This window comes from Mesocricetus auratus, unplaced genomic scaffold (genome assembly GCF_017639785.1).
Source record: "Mesocricetus auratus isolate SY011 unplaced genomic scaffold, BCM_Maur_2.0 Super-Scaffold_100004, whole genome shotgun sequence".
In the NCBI taxonomy this organism is placed as follows: domain Eukaryota; kingdom Metazoa; phylum Chordata; class Mammalia; order Rodentia; family Cricetidae; genus Mesocricetus; species Mesocricetus auratus.
In genome coordinates, this window is record NW_024429189.1 from 96,666,835 (window position 1) to 96,683,759 (window position 16,925).

At 47.5% G+C, this 16,925-nt stretch overlaps 1 protein-coding gene across 1 annotated transcript; it reads left to right on the plus strand.

Moving 5' to 3' along the window:
- The first annotated feature begins 658 nt into the window (after positions 1-658).
- Positions 659-16,514, plus strand: Tgm6 (transglutaminase 6). Its single transcript, XM_040744991.1, has 13 exons — positions 659-678; positions 763-968; positions 1,495-1,737; positions 2,426-2,544; positions 3,693-3,821; positions 5,620-5,797; positions 6,249-6,387; positions 7,864-7,967; positions 8,035-8,277; positions 9,565-9,906; positions 13,661-13,815; positions 14,062-14,195; positions 15,290-16,514. Exons 1-13 carry the CDS (start codon positions 659-661, stop codon positions 15,441-15,443), a joined length of 2,166 nt encoding a protein of 721 aa, XP_040600925.1. The 3' UTR covers positions 15,444-16,514.
- Positions 16,515-16,925: the final 411 nt, after the last annotated feature.

The following is a 16,925-nucleotide window of genomic DNA, read 5'->3' on the forward strand; positions in this document are numbered from 1 at the left end:
TTCTTTCTCATGTTTTGAGTGATATAAATGACAAGAAGTTCTCACAACCACTCCAGTGGCATCATTATTTCCATCCTATAGAGAAGGAGACTAAGATATAGATAGTTCAAGTAGAAAACATGGTTTGGACATTGCAGTTAACTCAGAGACTTTGTCCATGAGCATTGAGCTTCCCATGAAGACAACACCATGTCTTTCTTGTTCACCAATGTATCTTGGCATCAAACACCAAGACATACAAAGACTGTGTCACCAGCCCTCAGCATTCTATAGATATGGGTTAGCCTACTTGCTGAAATGTATTCATAACTCTAAAATTAATTTTCTTGGTAGTTTCTTAGCTATTCACAGACCTCCAGACAACAGCAAAAAAAGTTGAGGTAGTACATCCATGCTTGCAGGTGAATCTGAACTAGAAACTGCATTCTAGTTTCTACTTTCTTATTTTTGCATTTGTTTGTGTTTCTGTTTGTTTGTTTTGTTGGTTTGTTTTGGGCTTGGGGTTTTGTATTTTTTTTTTGTTGTTTTGAGACAGGGTCTCACTATGTAGTTCTGACTGGCCTGGAGCACACTGTGTAGACCAGGCTGGTTCAAATGCACAGAGATCAACCTATCTCTGATGGGATTCAAGGCCTAAGAACTTTCCAGAATTTAAGTAATGGATAACAGGAACCAATGGTATGTCATGAATTGATGGATTAGCACTGATAGCACAAAGCAGACGGAAGACAGACTCAGAGACAGATGAAGTTGCCTCACGAGCTTGACCTCACTTCTCTCCTCTCCCTGCTCAGGGGTCAGAGTCACCAAGGTGGACTGGCAGCATTCCAAAAATGGTGCTGCTCACCACACCCAAGATTACCCTTGCCCTGAGCTGGTGGTTCGAAGGGGCCAGTTATTCAGTCTCACCCTGGATCTGAGTGGAGTCCTGGACAGTGAGGAGGCCCTCATCTTCACTGTGGAGACAGGTAACTGACCTGCCAGAGTTCCCAGTGGTCCACAGACTACTTATTTTATGACAAGTAATTTGACATTCTTCAGTTAGCAGCCAGGCTTTGGAGGGAATCGAGTCCCTGGGAAGTGGGTTGAATCCTGAATCCAGTTTCCAAGGGAAAGATAGAAAACACCACCAGTGCACAGCAGACAGCTGGGTGAGGTGCCCTTTCTGGAGCCCTTTGTATATAGAGGAATCCAGGGCTCTTGATGGGCATAGAAAATACTCAGACACTTTTGGAACCCAAATTATTCTCTTTTTCCATCCAGATAAGAGGCTAGCTGTCACTTTCTCCTTTGCCCAACGGATGGTTGAGAGAGTCAGGACAGCAGAGAGGTGTCCACTCTAGCCCAGGGCTCTCTAAACTTGTCCAGTCCTTCCCTTCGCAGCCTTCTGGCATCTGGGGAATAGCATCTGGGCTTCTGGGCCTGTAGCATTTCTGCTTCTCTAAAGCAACAGTTTTAGGAGGCAGACTCTCTTGGTCCCCTTCTCCCTGCCAGGGCCCCACGCATCTGAGGCTCTCCACACCAAAGCCATCTTCCAGACAGCAGAGCTAGAAACAGGTGACACCTGGACAGCTGCAAAAGGGGAACAGACAGAGAATACCATCACCGTCAGCCTTGCGAGCCCTTCCAATGCAGTCATTGGCCGATACCTGCTGAGTGCCAGGGCCTCTTCCCGCCGCAAACACAGTGATCGCAAGCTGGGCCAGTTTATTCTCCTGTTCAATCCCTGGTGCCCAGGTAGGAAGTCCCATGACTGAGACCGAGGGTCCCCTGGAAGCCATCTTCAGAGGCAGGTCTGTCTGCAGGGGGTCGGGGGAAGCCTTGGAAGAAAGATAAGGGATAGAAAGACAAAATCCAAGAGCCCAGGCCGGGTAGAGGCCCCACGCTATCAGAGATGACAATAGAACCTGTGAGAATGGAACAGGAAGGTAGAGGCGTCTGACGTGAGCGGCCAGTGGGGAAAGGTAGGAGAGGCTCAACAAGAATGGGTACGAGAGCAAGCATGTGGAGGCAGGAGGGCCAGACTGCTCCAAGCTGCATCCCTCAGTGGGGCCGTTTCCACACCTGTGAGGTGGGAATAATAGCAGTGCCGAACTCTTGTAGATGTAGTGGGAATTCATCTGGCGGGTGCTGCAACACACAGCCTCGTGACACGCCCTCCTCAGGGTGTAGCTAGGATCAGGACCTCATTAATGTTTAGAAAATATAAGGCTGCTATTAACATCAAGGTGGGACATCTAGCATATCAGGGTTCGAGGGGTTACACCCTGCTTGAGGGAAAAGCCACCCAGAAAGGATGTCTTAGCAGATAGGGCCCAGTAAGCCACATTCCCGGTCCTGACCATGTCAGCCTCCAGATAAGCCCTTCTCAGGCCAGTGGGGACAAAGCCCCAGCCCACATGGGACCTGCTGGACTGCTTTTCAGAGGACGATGTGTTTCTGGACTCGGAGGAGGAGAGGCAGGAGTACGTGCTCAATGACAGCGGCATCATCTTCAGAGGCGTGGAGAAGCACATCCAAGCCCAGGGCTGGAACTACGGGCAGGTCTCCAGGGGCACAACCAGAGGGGGTGGACCAGGGCTGGAGTGCAAAGGCAGCCTGGGAGAGTTGTCTACCCACCTCTTCCCAGGAGGGACAAGCTGGGCTGACTCTTAAGTCAGGCAAATCCATTCGTTCATTCACTCAACTACCACCCCCTGTGACAAGGCCCGTCCTGGACCCTTGGAAAAGGGGAGCTACTTTGGATACAGTCTAGAATTAGAAGTCAGTTCTGTGTGGAAATATAAGTAGCTTCAATCAGTGATCCTTAAGCAAGAGCATGCATCAGAGTCATAGATCTCCTAAAACCACAAGTGGTCGGGTTCCTCCCTCAGAAAGTCTTATTTAAGGAGCTGGAGAGCCAGGCCTAAGAATCTGCATTTCAAACAAGTTTCCAAGTCATGCTGACACTGTTGGTCTGGGACTCTGCTTTGGGAGCCTGTCCATGTCTGTAGAGAACTGGTTCCAGTACCTACTGCAAACACCAAGACCCACAGACGCTAAAGTCCCTTCTCTAAGAGACAGATTTGTGTGGGGCCTGACCACCTGTGTGTGTTCTGTTCTCCCTAATTCATTCCTAATGTCAACACAGTGGAAATGCTAAATAGCTATGCTGCATTGTTCAAGGAATGACAAGGAAAAAGCCATACATGTATCCAATTCAGACACAAGGATACAGGACCTACACACACAAGGCTGATTGTAGCTACAAGACTAGTCACAATGGGTGAAGAAAATGGGGGTGTATGCCCAGATAAGGACAGGCTGGGGGTCAAAATCACTAAGGGCTCAGGGACTGGTGGGTGATGATACACTGGAAGTATAGGGTCCGTCTAAAGAGTTACCACCCTTAGCAACAATCTCTTCCTACCACGGGAGCCCAGCATTGCTAAATGATACCGGCTGACCCAAATGTACATGTGGAGCAAAGCAGTGTGTCAGTAAGGTAGCTGGGTGACTCAAGGACCGTCATGGGGAATCACACGAAAGTTTAACTTCTGGTTCCAAGAGGACTCTTTGAGAAGGATTTTTAATATCCCCAGGGGGAGTTGGTGCAAACTGATACAAACACAAGTAAAAGACCAGGTGGGGCTGTGGTAGGGCCTAGAATATGGATAAGACTTGGCCTCTGAGTACAGCTTCTCTGGGAGCAGTTTGAAGAGGACATCCTGAACGTCTGCCTCTCCATCCTGGACCGCAGTCCTCATCATCAGGATGACCCAGCCACTGATGTGTCCCACCGCCATGACCCAGTCTATGTCACCAGGATCATCAGTGCTATGGTAAGGAGTCCACTACCATCCTTACATAGCCTTCCTTCAAGGACACCCCAAACTAGCCCCAGCACTGAACCCTAAGAATATCATAAAGTCATTTCTTGCTTTCTACATTGCTGTATGACCAACCACACCCAAAGTCTATGTGATCAAACCCTGAGTTACATTCAATTCTGTAGGTCAAGAATTTGGCAGGACACCATGAGACTGGCCTACCCCAGCTCCTGGATGCTTCTGCTGGGGGCTCCTACATGGCTATGGATGTCCCAGGTGGTTGGGTAGAATCATATATCTCAAGTCTTTAGCTCTGGCAGTTGGTAGCTCCTTGTTTCCTGCCCATGCCATGCCTGCTGGACTTCATAACTCAGGACTCCAGGCTGGTGGGGACTAGAAACTGGGACTGGCCAGTGATCTCACTTCTGTGATCAAAGCAGTCCCAGGACATTTCAGGCAAAAGGATAGGGGCCCAGCCCCCACTTCTCGAGGGAAGTGAAAACACACTGGAAGACTAGGGTGCTACTTTAGCTGATCATAAACTGGAGACCGCAGTTTATATCATTATACCATTCCCTTTCCGCCCTCCAAACCTTCCAATTGCTCTCTCAAAAGCATGGCCTCTTTTTCTTCCATCCTTAGTGTGTGTGTGTGTGTGTGTGTGTGTGTGTGTGTGTGTGTGTGTGTGTGTAATGCTAAAATATATAACTTTTAAATATATAAATACAACTACTTAGTCTGTTTAGTGTTATTTGTGTATATATGATTTTAGGACTGACCACTTGGTACTGTATAATAAATTAGGGAGCTCTTCCCCAGGAGACCATTTCTCCCTGTCTCCTCATTCCTTGGCTGTCTGTAGTTCTATGGGTGTTGTACTAGTTTAGGTCCTGTTAGGTCACCATTTCTGTGTTGAGGAATCATGGTTGTGGCTTCCCTGCCATTTCTAGGAGACACAATCTCACAACAGCTTTCCTGGTCCCTTGAGACAGTCTATTATTAATTATTATTAATAGCAGCCTCAACCCCATGTGGGTGTCAAGGTCATGAGGTTGTAAAAGTAAATCTGTATTTCTTAGTTCCCCCACAACCTCAGAGCGATGGTGGAGGTCAGAGAGTCAACACCAGTGACCTACCACGGCAGCCCAGTGACAGCCACAAGGCTGCAAGTCCAAGTCCTGAACTCATGGATTACCCTGCTGCTAATTGAGTTTGGCAGGTCCCCTAATCTCTCAGAATTTCACTTTTCTCCTGGTGGGGGGAGGGATGGGGGAATACAGGGAGATAAAAGACTTTACACTATAGACGTTAAACAAGTTAACTCTCTAGTCGTAAAATCCTTGGGGCAGTGCCTGACACACAGTAATGTTTAACAGGCACCAGGCAGCTGCTATGACACAGCACTACTGACAGCCCCAAATTTAATAACACACAGCTATTTAAAGCAGGAAATGCTCCCGAATCATAGACGGTTTTTGACAACAGATTATCCAAATTGAAGATAATTGAAAATTATAAAAATGGAGCTTTTTTCTTGTTTTTAGTTTTGTGTTTAAGGAGGTGTTTGAGATCAAATCCCAGACCTCTTGCATGTTAATCATGTACTGTACATTTTAGACACACACACACTCACACACACACTCACACACATACACACACACACACACACACAGCATTAAGCAGAGTGCCCTAATTTTCAGGCAATTAAAGTGACCCCATGGACTTGGGATTCCAAAGTTTGGAAACGATTTTACAACGAAAGTGGGGATGCCTGCCCAATGACTGACTCACTCACACCTTCTCTGCTCAGGTGAACAGCAACAATGACCGGGGTGTGGTACAAGGTCAGTGGCAGGGCAAATATGGCGGTGGCACCAGCCCACTGAACTGGCGTGGAAGTGTGGCCATCCTGCAGAAGTGGTTCAAGAGCAGATACAAACCGGTCAAATACGGCCAGTGCTGGGTCTTTGCTGGAGTCATGTGCACAGGTATGGAGAAGAAACCTTCTCATCAGCACATTCACCGCTGGCTTTGCATGTGTTTACCTAGATTTGCATGTGTATCAATCGGTTCTCATTAATGAAGAGGAAATAGAAATCTGGTTAAAAAGAGAAAACAAACAGTTCATTTCCTTGGCATTTGGCCTTTTTTGGGCAAAAATCCTCCCTCTGCCTCTATCTCATTGGATGTCATGGGTCAGCCCTGTGGTCCTAGGATGCCCTTAGAAAGGTACTTGGCATTGCTGTGTGGATCCGGGGCCTGCCTACCCAGACGAGGGTGGCATAGCATCTCCAGAAAAGCCTCTGAGAGACTCCAGAGGACTTGGTGTTTCTGAGGAGAGCCACAGTGGAGGGACCAAGGCGAGAGGGGCAGAGCAGCCTGCAGTGAGCGGGACACCTCCCTCTGACCCTCTGCCTCCCTCTGACCCTCTGCTCACAGTCCTCAGGTGCCTGGGGATCGCAACCAGGGTGGTGTCCAACTTCAACTCAGCCCATGACACCGATGGCAATCTGAGTGTGGACAAATATGTGGACTCTTACGGACGGACCCTGGAGGACCTGACGGAAGACAGCATGTGGTAGGTCCCGGGCCACTGAGGGTCAGCCACTGCCCAGTCCAGTCCTACGTACCGGACCCTTCTCTCCTCTCCTTCTACAAACCTTTCTTTCTGATGTTGTCACCTTCCTCTAGCCCCCAGATGTTTATCCATGTATTTTTTTCAGTGAGAGTGGCCTCCCCAGAAGAGTTTACTTCCCCTTAACACCAGCTCAGTAAAGCAGGAATCTAGTCTCCTTCTGCAGCTTATCTCCAGTGAGACCTTGTGCAAGTAACACCCCTATTCCTAACCTCATGTTCTCACTGTGAACACAGGAAGTTGAAAATAGTCAAGACCTCCCCACCAGTGCCTACACAATGTCTGCACAGCCTACACCCTACCTACCCTACTTACACTTTTCCTGATTCTTGAGCACAATTTCCTGTCTCCTGCCCTTTGTATATACTATTCCTTCCACCAAGAATACTGTCCCCTTCAGTCTTTCTCTAGCTAATTCATTTGAATATAGGCCTCATCTTAGATGTCATTTACCTAGAGCAGGTTTCCAGCATCCATTCTCTGGTACAAGCCCCTCAATTTCTGCACAGTATTTATAATAGCGTTCCTGTCTTCATTCTGTTACCTTCATTAAAATAAACACACACAAGGATATACACACATATGCATATACTTACACACATATGCATATACTTACACACATTTGTAAACACAGAGACACACATGCACATAAATGCACACAGACACATATATACATACATGTAAGTGCACAGAAACAAAACATACACCAACACACAAATAGGAAGATGTATAAACACAAAAGCAACATACAAGCACACAGACATACAAATATACACCAACATACAAGCACATGTAAATACAAGGTCAAAAATACCCACAAGCATGCAAGCATGCAGGCACAAGAACATACAGGCACACCCAAACATAAAAGCCCTCATACACACAAAGGCATAAGCAGACAAATATGTAAGCATGCAGACACACAAATATAGAAGTACACACATTCAAACATGAAAAATGCACACACTTACTTATACATACACACATGCTATACACGTATACACATAAACATACACTCATACATACACATACACAAAGACACACATCTACCAGTTGCTACTACAATGTCCCGATTTTTTGCCTGGCATGCAGTACATGCTTGTCATTCTAGCACTCAAGGGGCTCAGGAAGGAAGATCTGGAGTCTGAGACCAGCCTGGTCTACATTAACCAGACAACGTGAGCTGCATGAGAGCAAGCTCTTTGGTCTTACTACAGTTGTATTTCTGGTATCTTGAAAGCAGGTTGTTGGTATGTGTACATACAATCATGCATACACAAATGTGAATGTGTATGCATCAGAGCAGATGAATGAGTGGTTCATGAGGTGTAGTTCTAGCAATGACTGGTCTGCAGTAATGATTTCCCTTCTCCGGGCCTCTGTATGCACACAGCTGCCTTGCCCATGTGTCTCTGCCAGGAATTTCCATGTCTGGAATGAAAGCTGGTTTGCACGACGGGACCTGGGCCCATCCTACGATGGCTGGCAGGTTTTGGATGCCACGCCCCAAGAAGAGAGTGAAGGTAAGGATCATTGGGTGGACCCAGGTCCCCTTGGCAGCACACTGCTCATGCTGCTTCTCCTGCACAGGCATGTTCCAGTGCGGCCCCGCCTCAGTCACCGCCATCCGGGAAGGTGATGTGCATCTAGCCCACGATGGTCCCTTCATCTTTGCTGAGGTCAATGCAGACTACATCACCTGGCTATGGCATGAGGACAAGAGGCGGGAGCGCGTGTACTCGGACACAAAGAAGATTGGCAGGTGCATCAGTACCAAGGCAGTGGGCAGTGACTCTCGCGTAGACATCACGGGCCTTTACAAGTATCCAGAAGGTGAGGGCTGCAGAGTAGACTTCATCAGCCTCCCCACAATAGTCTGTGGGCTGCAGAAGGCCCACAGAAAACCTGGAGCCCGATCCTCTCCAAATGGGAGGATGGCAACAGTCGCTCCCGGCAGTTCAGCGATGTCTATGCTGCCGGCATCTGCCTTCTCTGTTTGCTGCACACCTCCTCTGGCCTAGCTTTCCCACGTACAGTAACAACAGTGCTGTTTCCTCATATGCCAAGCACTGTACAGGCATGCAAATGGGATGATAATTGTACAGAGAGTGAGCACGGAAACAGTAGCAGGTGGTAGCAATAGCTCAGGTAAGAAGCATGGACTAGGCACAGTGCGAAACAGCAGGAGCTGTCACCTCCCAGGCTCTGCCACAGCCCTAGTCCCTGATTTATGGAAGAACCTACTTTTGTTGGGGTACAAAAACAGGCCAGTCCCTTTTTCCCATAGGGAAGTGGGTCCCTGGTAATCTGACCCATAAGGCCAGTCATTTATGCCTGTTACAACATGCTTCCAAGTGATTAAGCTCTGGTTCAAACTGGAGCCAGAGTTTGTCCCTGCTGCTCCCTGAGCACAAACCAGAGCAGAGATGCTCGCAGTGACAAGAGAGAGGGTGAGTCTGTGTGGGATGTATCTGCCAAAGCTGCTGTGTCCCCCATAGAGTGCCCCTCAGGCATCGGCCAGATAATCTGAGGCTCCAGAAGAATGATGAGACTGTCACGGGGCCACCTCCCTTTTGTGGTAGGGTACTCCATGTTTACACCCCAAACCTCATCTCTCAAGCATCCATACCTCACAGGCATCAGCATTGCCTTGGCTCCCATCTCTGTGAGGGATCAGCACCCTTCTTCTTGTATCAGAGGAGGCTGGTGGGTGGGAAGAGCTGATCTGCCATCTGCAGAGACTTTCTGGAATTCAGAATGTGGAGTCCTGGCTTTTTTTTTTTTTTTTTTTTTGCCTGAGAAGAAGTCAGCATCCCATTACATGACAGCAATGAGGCTTTTTTCACCCAGTTGTCAGACATGCTGAAGACCTGCATTTTTACGTGAATTTCCTGACCTGATGTGTCAGAAACTATTGTAAAGTATATTTAAAGAGAGAAGAGAACCTGGGCATACGGCAAAGGGCTTCTTCCTATGATTCTCGGGCTTCCAGTTTGAGCCCTCCAGGAGCGATGGAAATAAAAGGCGGTAACAAGTGGTGGGTTTACCCAGAGCAGCAGAATCTGGACCTGGGCTGAGGGAGAGTGTGCTGCCTGTGTCTGATGCAAAGACGTCCTGCAGGGTCCCGGAAGGAGAGGCAGGTGTACAGCAAAGCCGTGAAGAAACTGCTCAACATAGACGCCTGGGGGAGAAGGAGGCGGATCCGCAGGGCCGGTGTGCGCGGTGTTTGGCGTGATGACCTCCTGGAACCGGCCACCAAGCCCAGCATCACTGGCAAGTTCAAAGTGCTGGAGCCACCGGTGCTCGGGCGGGACCTGAAGCTAGCTCTGTGCTTGACCAACCTCATTGCCAGAGCCCAGCGGGTCCGAGTCAATCTGAGTGGCGCCACCATCCTCTATACCCGCAAGCCAGTGGCAGAGATCCTGCGCGAGTCCCACACAGTGAAGCTAGGGCCACAAGAAGGTAAGATCAGGGTGGCCTAGTGAAATCTGGTCAATACTCCTCCTTTGCCAAGTTGGCTGGGGGGTGAGCAGTAGTGAGGCAGATTCCCAGATTGACGTCCATCCCCAGGAAGGATCGCCCTGAGCTTTGATGTCAGCGCCTGCCTCTTGTCCCCACTTTACAGATAAGAAAATTGAAGGTTAGAGGAGGAAATCATGACTGTGTGGTTCGCTTTACAGTAATGGCAGTACAAGTTCACAATCATCTGGTGGCAAACTGGCCTGGAGGGTGAGGTGACTTATCACCTAGTCATCACAACCAATGTGATTATTTACAGACCAAACAAGCACATGCTGGGAGCACGTCACCATACATGCTATGTGTCACTCTTCTGAAGCCCACAGACACACTAGATACCAGCAATGGCTCCGTTCCTCAGAGAAGTAGACTTGCACCCAGGCAGCCAGGCTTAGAGGAACTGACCCAGGACAGAGAGGGGCGAGGGTTCCACACCCAGAACACCGCCAGTGCCCCACACCACGGCACTCAGTCATTTGTCTCCAGGCTACAAAGTAGAAGGCTCATCCGTGCCAGCGATGCTCACTTGATGATGCCTGAAATCATTCTTGGCATTTCACTGTAAGATGGCACAGCCCTGGGCCTTTAGAAAATGTCTGGATACTTTTAACTGTTGCTTTTCTTTTCATCAGTCAGGTATGTTTCTCATGAGCTTGAACACATCCCACGTTCTGTGTGGTTTCCCAGATGGACCCCTTTCATTCATTCTTTCTCCCTTTTTCCTAACTGGTCTTTCTCCTCCCTCTGCATACATATCGTCCCTCCCTCTGTGTCCGCAGCTTTGTCACTGTTCTCTCCCTCTCTGTATGTGTGTCTCCCATTCCTGTCTCTGTCTTACACACCTTTCCCAATTCTCCAAATGCGTGTGTGTGTTGCGTGTGTCTGTGTGTGCCATCTGTCTGTCTCTGTCACCTCCCTCACACAGTCTGAATTCCAAGGATACAGCTGAACAAAGTTTAACTAATGTCACCCATTTGGGCCAGTTCCTTGCAAATGCACCTTGTGGGCTTAGACAGGCATAAAAACGTATGAAGGAGGTACCACACATTTTTTAGTTCTTTTTGTCATTTCTTGTCACAAAATCTAAATCACAAAATAGCACTTTGTAATAGAATAAATTAACATCTCCTGGCTTTTAGCATTTTTTCATGTTCAAAATAATACATATTCATTAAAGAACTCAAAAGCAAAAGAGAAAAATCGCCTCTTATCTTACCACCTACCTACAGACTGTTGACAGGTTTTCTCTCTAAATGTGTACTGCCTGTTTGCCTTTTGAAAAGCATAGTCCTAATTAAATATCACCACGCTGTGCACTCTTCATGGTACATTATAGCTCATTTTATAAGCTCTTCATGGCTATCCTTTTGCTTGGTTTAAATGTTTAAATAAATTCAAGGTAATTGTTTTTCAAAGACCAGCTTTAGGCTTGGTTGATTTTCAATACTGATTTTTTTTTTTTGCTTTCATTGATTTCTACTCTAACTGGTGCTATTCTGCTTATCTTTCCTTCGTATTGTGCTCTTCTGTGTATTCCTGTCTTCGTTTCTTTGTCTGGTTGGTAGGTTGCTGTTGTGCTGTCAGTTGAGTGTGGCTGTACGCTTTGAAGGCTCCTCGCCACCGAGTACCACCCCTACCCCTCCATGTTTCCACTTTATTTGAGACAGGATCTTACCAGTTTGCCCAGGCTAGCCCTTGACTCGCCCTGTAGGCCCAGCAGGCTTTGAATTTGTGGTCCTTCTACTGCAGCCTCCCAAGTAGCTATGATTATAGACCCATGCCACTAGGCCCAGCTCCTATTACTCTTCTTCTGGTATATGTTGGCTTTAATTTTTCCAGTTTGCTGTGGACATCTGGGTTAATAATTTTAAATCTGCCATATATGTAATAATAAAATTTTCTTCTAACACTACAAAGTATTTTCATTTTCATTTTGTTCAAAAATTTTAAAATTTTATCTTGACATTTCTTCTTTGGATCGTATTCTTTTAGAAGTGTATTGAACTAGGCATGGTGAACAAACATCTAATCCCAGTGGTCAGGAGGGAGGCTTAAGCAGGTAGAACAAGAGTTCAAGGCCAGCCTGAGTTAAGTATCAAGGTTTATCTTTTTTGTTTTATTTTGTTTTGTTTGGTTTTGTTGTTTGTTTGTTTTCCAAGACAGGGTTTCTCTGTAAGTTTGGAAACTGTCCGGGAACTAGCTCTTGTAGACCAGGCTGGTCTTGAACTGACAGAGATCTGCCTGCCTCTGCCTCTCGAGTGCTGGTATTAAAGGCGTGTGCCACCACCGCCAGCTAGGTTTATCTTTTTTATTTAATGTAGCATATCCTTTAATCTCCAAGCATTTTGGATTTTCCAGTTCTCTTTGTTACTGTTTTCTGCTAGAGTCCCTGTAGTCTCAGGGCATACACTGCCTTATTTCTATCTTTACAGTTATTAATATGTATTTATGGCACAGGATGTGATCTCTCTCAGTGGATGTTACATGTGAGCTTGAGAAGAAAGTGTATCTGCTATGTTGAATGGACATTCAGTCGTTGTTCATTACTTCCGGCTGCCTGAGGTGCTATGGAGAATCTCCTCTTGGAGGAAAGTCTCAGTGTTTCTTGACTGAGAATGGAGTCCATGACTTGGGGTCCACACTTATTGGGGCCACCTTTCTCCGCGGTCTGAACTGGTGCCAAAGCTCTGCTCAAGTGTATCACTGGTAGCACAAGTTGGTTCTCCAGGATGGAACTCAGGAATCTGCATTCTAATGAGTAAAAGTTGATTCTGATGACACTGGTCCCAGGACCACACTTCTAGAACCAGCTTCTCATTGAGCTAAACAACACATGACAGTTTACCAATATAATATGGCTTATAATATCTTAACACACAGATCAGTCACCTAGCATGTAGGACCAGCATGCTGTGTGCAAAGCTCTGAGCTAATGGGAACATTTAAGTAAAGGGACCATAAAGTGACAGGACAGTAGACTATTATAGAGCCTGGGGCAAGCAAAAGAGGACTCATTGCACATGTGTGCATACACACACACACAAGATGTACAGAGGTCAAAAAATCCAAATAGAACCAAGAGTTAGCCATGGCTTCCAGTGAGCTACACATGAAGAGAATGCCTAGACAAGGTGTGTGTGCCTGGAGAGAAAGAGAGAGAGAGAGAGAGAGAGAGAGAGAGAGAGAGAGAGAGAGAGAGAGAGAGAGAGAGAGAGAGAGAGAGAGAGAGAGAGAGAGAGAGAGAGAGATCTGAACCATGGGAATTCAAGTATGAGAGTACTAGCAAGGAATAGCAGTGAAGCCTGCTCAGAGCTGGTGGAGCTGACTAAAATCAACCCTTCATGGCCAAGCAATATTTGGAGACATTACAAGGAAGTTGCCCCTATCAGCTTGGAAGTTGAAGGCCATTGTTGGATCTCTCTCTTCTTTGCTCTTGATAAATAATGAGCAGTCAATAAACAGTAAATAAATTCCAGGTAGGATGGACAGACAGAGCATCAAATATTTCTGTCTTGGATAACTTTTGAGGAGTTTGTCTGGGCACTCTTGGGGAGACAGCCTGGTGTCCTGGTACTCACTGACCTAGATCTGAGCCCAGCTGTATATGGGTCCTTCAGTGTGCGTGCTGTCTGACTTTGGGTAAGAAAATACCCTCTTTGAGCCTTGGGGTTAGCTTCACATCTGCTCTACCTTTCAGAGAAGAAGATCCCAGTCACAATATCTTACTCTCAGTACAAAGAAGACCTGACAGAGGACAAGAAGGTCCTGCTGGCTGCCATGTGCCTTGTCAGTAAAGGAGAGAAGCTCCTGGTGGAGAAGGACATTACTCTGGAGGACTTCATCACCATCAAGGTGACTCCTGTCCACACCTACCACGTTGTTTCTGACTGGACTGGTGGAGGGTATCCAAAACTGGGGTCTGAGACTTGGGTACCAGCTTCAACTCTCGTGGGTGGGGAAGACTGGCGTTCTAACAGGGTGTGTAGAGGCAGAGGTAGGTATGACAAATGCCTCATTCTCTGGTCCAGCCAGAACCCTGGGCTTCAGGAAGCGGGGATATGAAGGCTGCTGGGTGACTCATGGGTGCTGCCTCTCCAGGTGCTGGGCCCAGCAGTGGTAGGAGTGGCAGTTGCTGTGGAAGTGTTGGTGATCAACCCTCTCTCGGAGAGCGTGAAGGACTGTATGCTGATGGTAGAGGGCAGCGGACTTCTCCAAGGACAGCTCAGTATTGAGTAAGTGATGGGACTGTTGATTAACAAGGACTCAGTCAGGCTAAGAAGAAGGTACTGAGAAGGTAGCAGAAGAGACTCTGAGATTCAGGGACACACCTACTGCCCACAACATCAGCCTTTTTCCATTTAACCATTACTTCACTTTCCTAGAAGATCTGTCATCCGCACATACTGCTCATATTTTCATTCATTTACCCACTTGCTTAATGTTCACTGCTGTCTCTGTTTAATTTTTTAATTATATATGAGAGTGTTGTGCTACATGCACGCCTGTGTACCATGTGTGAGCCTGGGCTCCACTGAGCCTAGCAGAAGGTATTGGGATCCCATGGATCTGGAGTTACATTTGGTTATGAGCCACCATATGGATGCTGGGAATCAAACCCAGGTCCTCTAGAAAGCCGCCAGTGCTCTTAACCTCTGAGCAATTCTCCAACTCTATTTGTTATCTTTTATTCACTCATCCACTCTTTGATTCACGTTTCGCTCCTCAGTTATTCATTCACTCAGCTGTTTTGACTGGTTCATTCATCTAGCTAGCCACCATTTAACTTTCTCATTTACCGACTCTTTCATTCATGTGTTCATTTACTCTCCAGTCATACAGTCCTTGGTCATACTAATCTGTGCTCTGCGGCACATAGACGTTATTGGGGACACTAAGATGGCTGTTGCCATGAGAAGAGTATGAGGGATGAATCTCCAGAGATAGCCCCTGAGAGAAGAAAGCATGGAGTTAGCGAGAAATTTTAGTGCCTCTTGCATTGGGGCTGGTCCCTAAATGGTAACGTGAGACGCTTTTCTGACATAGAGAAGGAAGCCAGGGTCCCCAGGCTGAGGTCTCTGACGCAAAGAGAAGGTCTTCTTAAGAAAAGAATCTGACTCTCGGCTCCTGGTGTGTTGGGCAGCAAGGTGGAAGGAATGCCTCAGCCAAGGCCAAGGAGGGAAATGCAAGGAGCAGCAGCAGGTGGGGAGAAATGTGAGAAATAAGACAACAGTAAAGCAGTTGATGCCGAGGATCTGGGGTGCAAAGCCAGGCAAGCTAGACTGAAGCAGAGACTGACTGTTTGCCTTTTCCCCTGCTCTGCCTCCAGGGTGCCCAGCTTGCAACCTCAAGAGAGGGCCTTGATCCAATTCAGCATTACCCCCTCCAAGAGTGGCCCTAGGCAGCTGCAGGTGGACCTTGTCAGCTCTCAGTTCCCGGATGTCAAGGGCTTTGTGATCATCCACGTGGCTACAGCCAAGTGAGGGCCACGAGTGACTTGGGGAGGATTCTGTCCATCTGCTTGTTTCTCCTATATAAGATCCAGGGGTCCCGGGTTAGCCCTGCTTCTGTCTTTGCCCTCTTTCATGAGTTTAGGCAAGGTCCTTCCCTGTGCATCGAGGTGCTGGACTCAGTAATCCTTCCCCTTCAGGACAAGTGGGTTATATAAGAGATGAAGGATCTTCCGACTCTCGCCACCTTTCTGCTGGGAGGATGGCACGGCCCAGCCTCCCGAAAGCCCTGGCCAGCCTCGTCGGCTCTGCCAGCTCAGTCCAGGCAACTCACCACTCCTTGCTTCTCTATTATTCATTCAAATATCCTGGCCACATTTGGGCCCAAGAATTCTCCAGGTCAAAATGCTGCCATTGTAGAGAAGCCTTCCTGAAGCCATAAAGCACAATAGAAGCAGGATTGAGGACCATGTCATTCACCCAACCGTTACCCCAAACTCATGTTCTGAAAGAAGCATTGGATCTTCAGCAACAGGGAGATTTTCCCCTCAGCAGAGACACTGACTGGATTTGAGGGGCTGAGGCTGCCTGGGGGCAGCTGAAAAAGACAAAGGAGTTCTCCCCTAAGCTCGACAGCATAGGTACACTCTGGCTCTAGCTGTCCTGGAGATCACCAAGTGACCCTGGATCACCCAGCCACTCTTTCTTGGCTGGCACTGTGCAGATTCTACACTTGGAGTCAAAGCAGGACACAGATACCTGGGACAAGGACCAGTGTAGTCACCACTGGGCCACAATGAATATGACACTGGACATGAAATTTAACACTGAAATTTTCTGGACAGTCAAAGAAACTAAAATCATGCTATAGTTCAAGAAACTTTGAACAACACGACATGTGCATCTGCTGTGTGGTGCCTCTTGGATTCAAATGAAGACCGGAGAAATGGAGAAATGACTCAGCAGTTAAGAGCACTTTCTGCTCTTCTAGAGGGTCTGAGTTTGCTTCCCAGTACCTATGTCAAACAACTCACAACCTCCTGCAACTCCAGCTCCAGGGGTTCAACACTTCTGGCCTCTGTGGGCACCCACACTTATGTGCACACACCCTCCTCCCCAAACAACTACCATTGAAATAGAATAAATCTTTTTTAATACAGATGAGAATAACTTATGTTGAAAGTCAATTTATATAGTATTTGCCAGACGATTCTTGTGGTGCCCCATACAAGGATTTCTCTGACAACTCTACAAAATATGAGATGAGACTTGGAGGCCGGATAAGTAGATGTGTCGGAGGCTTGAAGCAGGAGGGTTGCCATGAGTTCAAGGCAAGCCTGAACCACAGTATGTGACTGACAAGGAACATAGGATCAACACTGGTAGAAGTCAAGAGAGCAGGAGTAAACAGAGGGAGCAGCCTAGCTCTCCTGAAGGCCCTGTGGGTACCAGGAGGGTGGGGACATGCACAGCTCTGCAACTATACTCAGTGGGGCAGTGTTTGTGTTTGGAGCA

Coding starts and splice junctions, on each gene's coding strand:
- Tgm6 (XM_040744991.1), top strand. CDS start 659: ATGGATAACAGGAACCAATG. Junction 679..762: donor ATGGATAACAGGAACCAATG/GTATGTCATGAA, acceptor TTGCCTCACGAG/CTTGACCTCACTTCTCTCCT. Junction 8,278..9,564: donor CCTTTACAAGTATCCAGAAG/GTGAGGGCTGCA, acceptor GACGTCCTGCAG/GGTCCCGGAAGGAGAGGCAG.